Source organism: Acyrthosiphon pisum, unplaced genomic scaffold (assembly GCF_005508785.2).
Source record: "Acyrthosiphon pisum isolate AL4f unplaced genomic scaffold, pea_aphid_22Mar2018_4r6ur Scaffold_21957;HRSCAF=25409, whole genome shotgun sequence".
Classification (NCBI taxonomy): domain Eukaryota; kingdom Metazoa; phylum Arthropoda; class Insecta; order Hemiptera; family Aphididae; genus Acyrthosiphon; species Acyrthosiphon pisum.
The window spans coordinates 6,825-8,820 of NW_021771478.1; the positions used below are offsets into that span (position 1 = coordinate 6,825).

At 34.1% G+C, this 1,996-nt stretch overlaps 1 protein-coding gene across 2 annotated transcripts in view; it reads right to left on the reverse strand.

Annotated features, from left to right (window-relative positions):
• LOC100159736 (exosome complex component RRP41) overlaps positions 1-1,412 on the reverse strand; it is a 5,060-nt gene extending 3,648 nt beyond the window's left edge. Inside the window, exons 1-3 of one of the 2 annotated variants that reach the window (XM_001944978.3) lie at positions 1,167-1,412; positions 803-984; positions 415-618 (exon numbers count right to left, since the gene is read on the reverse strand). In XM_001944978.3, coding sequence (XP_001945013.2) covers positions 415-618; positions 803-964 — 366 coding nt within the window. In that variant the 5' untranslated portion in view covers positions 965-984; positions 1,167-1,412. 2 annotated transcript variants of the gene reach the window in all.
• Between the last annotated feature and the right edge of the window lie 584 nt (positions 1,413-1,996).

Here is a 1,996-nt window from a genome sequence, read left to right on the forward strand (position 1 = left end):
TTTATTATTATTTGACTTTGTATTCAACTTTCAAAATAAACAAAAAATTTTTGTAAATTTAAATTATGTTTAAATTGTTGTGAGACAATATTTAGACAAATCGATATGTCATTCCCTCAAAAATATTATTCTCTATCTTTTATGTAATTAGTGACTTTACTCTAAGATTAATTTAACACACGGAAAAAATGATTTTACGTAAATGCGTTTTGTCTACCTATGTTACGTGTGAGCCAGAGAGAGAAAAACATAGGGCGCTGACATACTCTTAATATTATGCTTATATACAAATTCAGCCCTAACGGTTTTATAATAAATCGTTATTACAGTTTTAGTATTTGTTGGTGGTATAGTGCAAACATTAACCTAACTTAATTTATACTTATATAATCTGAACAAGTATTTAACAATTACCTGGACGAAAATATCAATCTGAGATTTAGGATAAAGATCAGTTTTGATTGCAGTAGCCATAGCTTGTTTGAGATGCAACGTAAGCTCAGCTGATTTGTTGTCCCTTGGTCGACGCTTCCGTTCGCTCCTACTGAACGTGGCCATACTATACTGACAGTTTATCACCGCACTGTCATTGGGTGCTTTGGCCCGATTGGTTCGAATCTAAACATAAAATACTAGGTCATTTTCAATAAAAATTCTTATCAAAACAACGTAATGTCAGTATTTCAAATTCAAAACATTTGTATATTGGGCATGTCTGTATCAACTACTAACGTAATTCGAACGCTAAAGAACTGGTGCAGAACTATAAACAATCGCACTTGTTACTAAACAAAATATGTACCTCATGTGGTCCGTAAATGGCCGCAACCACTTTTGTGTTGCCCTGTTCCAAATACGCGCTGCCGTCCGGCTGATTGAATACACCCATCTTGCACCGTATCCTGCGCAACTCACCGGACCTCCGACCGTCGGTCCTCAATCCTTGTCTGCTCAACAAATCCATCGCTGATTGCCGAATGACGACTAACGAAAGACAATTTTAATGTAATATTATCGTTTATTAAATAAGTTTTGATTTCTATAGACACAAAAAGGCATGCCATGAAAGCACGATTTAAGATAGTACTTAAATATTATACTTCTACTATCTTATATCGTGCGTGAAACCTCAGAATAAAATAAAACTAAAATAGTGTCTAACTCACGTGCCAACTGCCAACTAATGCAGTAATTCACTAATGCCTCAAATCTCAATTCCGGTGGCGGGAATTATGCATGTGGAGCCGGGACTCAGGAAGCAGAAGCCCATAGATAATAAAGTTTTTCTTTATTATCTATTCAGAACTCAGAAGCCTTTTCATAGATATTATAAGAATGGATAGAACCACGGTATATAACACGGTCTTCTAAGACCGTGGTATATAACTATATAAGTACGTGGATAGGATAGGACACGAGAGAGGTTAGGTATAAGCATAGAGTAATTACTCTATGGGTATAAGAGGCCTTTTTTGAGGTTAGGTTACAAAAATTGATAATTTAACTGAATTAATTAAACTGATATAATTTAACTTATTTACTTCCCCACACTTCTAATGTTTTCTTTGATAGAAATTTCCATAGATATTGGAAGAATAAATTACAAATAAATAAATTCTAATATCTATGGAAATTTCACTAATTTGAAAAATTATATTTACATTTTACAGTGTACAGGGAGCACGAATTAAGATATAAAAGGGACTAAAATTGTATGTAGTACCTGTGTGTTATGACCAGTGCCCCAATTTCAATTTTGAGGCCCCGGTTCAAAAATATTTTAAAGGCTCTTTTTGTTTTTATTGTAGCATTGGAAGAAATAGGGAGAAGCTTAGCCACCAAATATAGTATTAGCTCCCTCCCATCCAAAAAAAAAATATATATATAAAGTTATTTTGGTTGTGTGGGAACCTTTAGCATATTTATGTATACAATTTGAGCCCCCCCCCCCCCATGAAATTTTAATGGATTTCCACTTATGTACTGTAGACAGTGG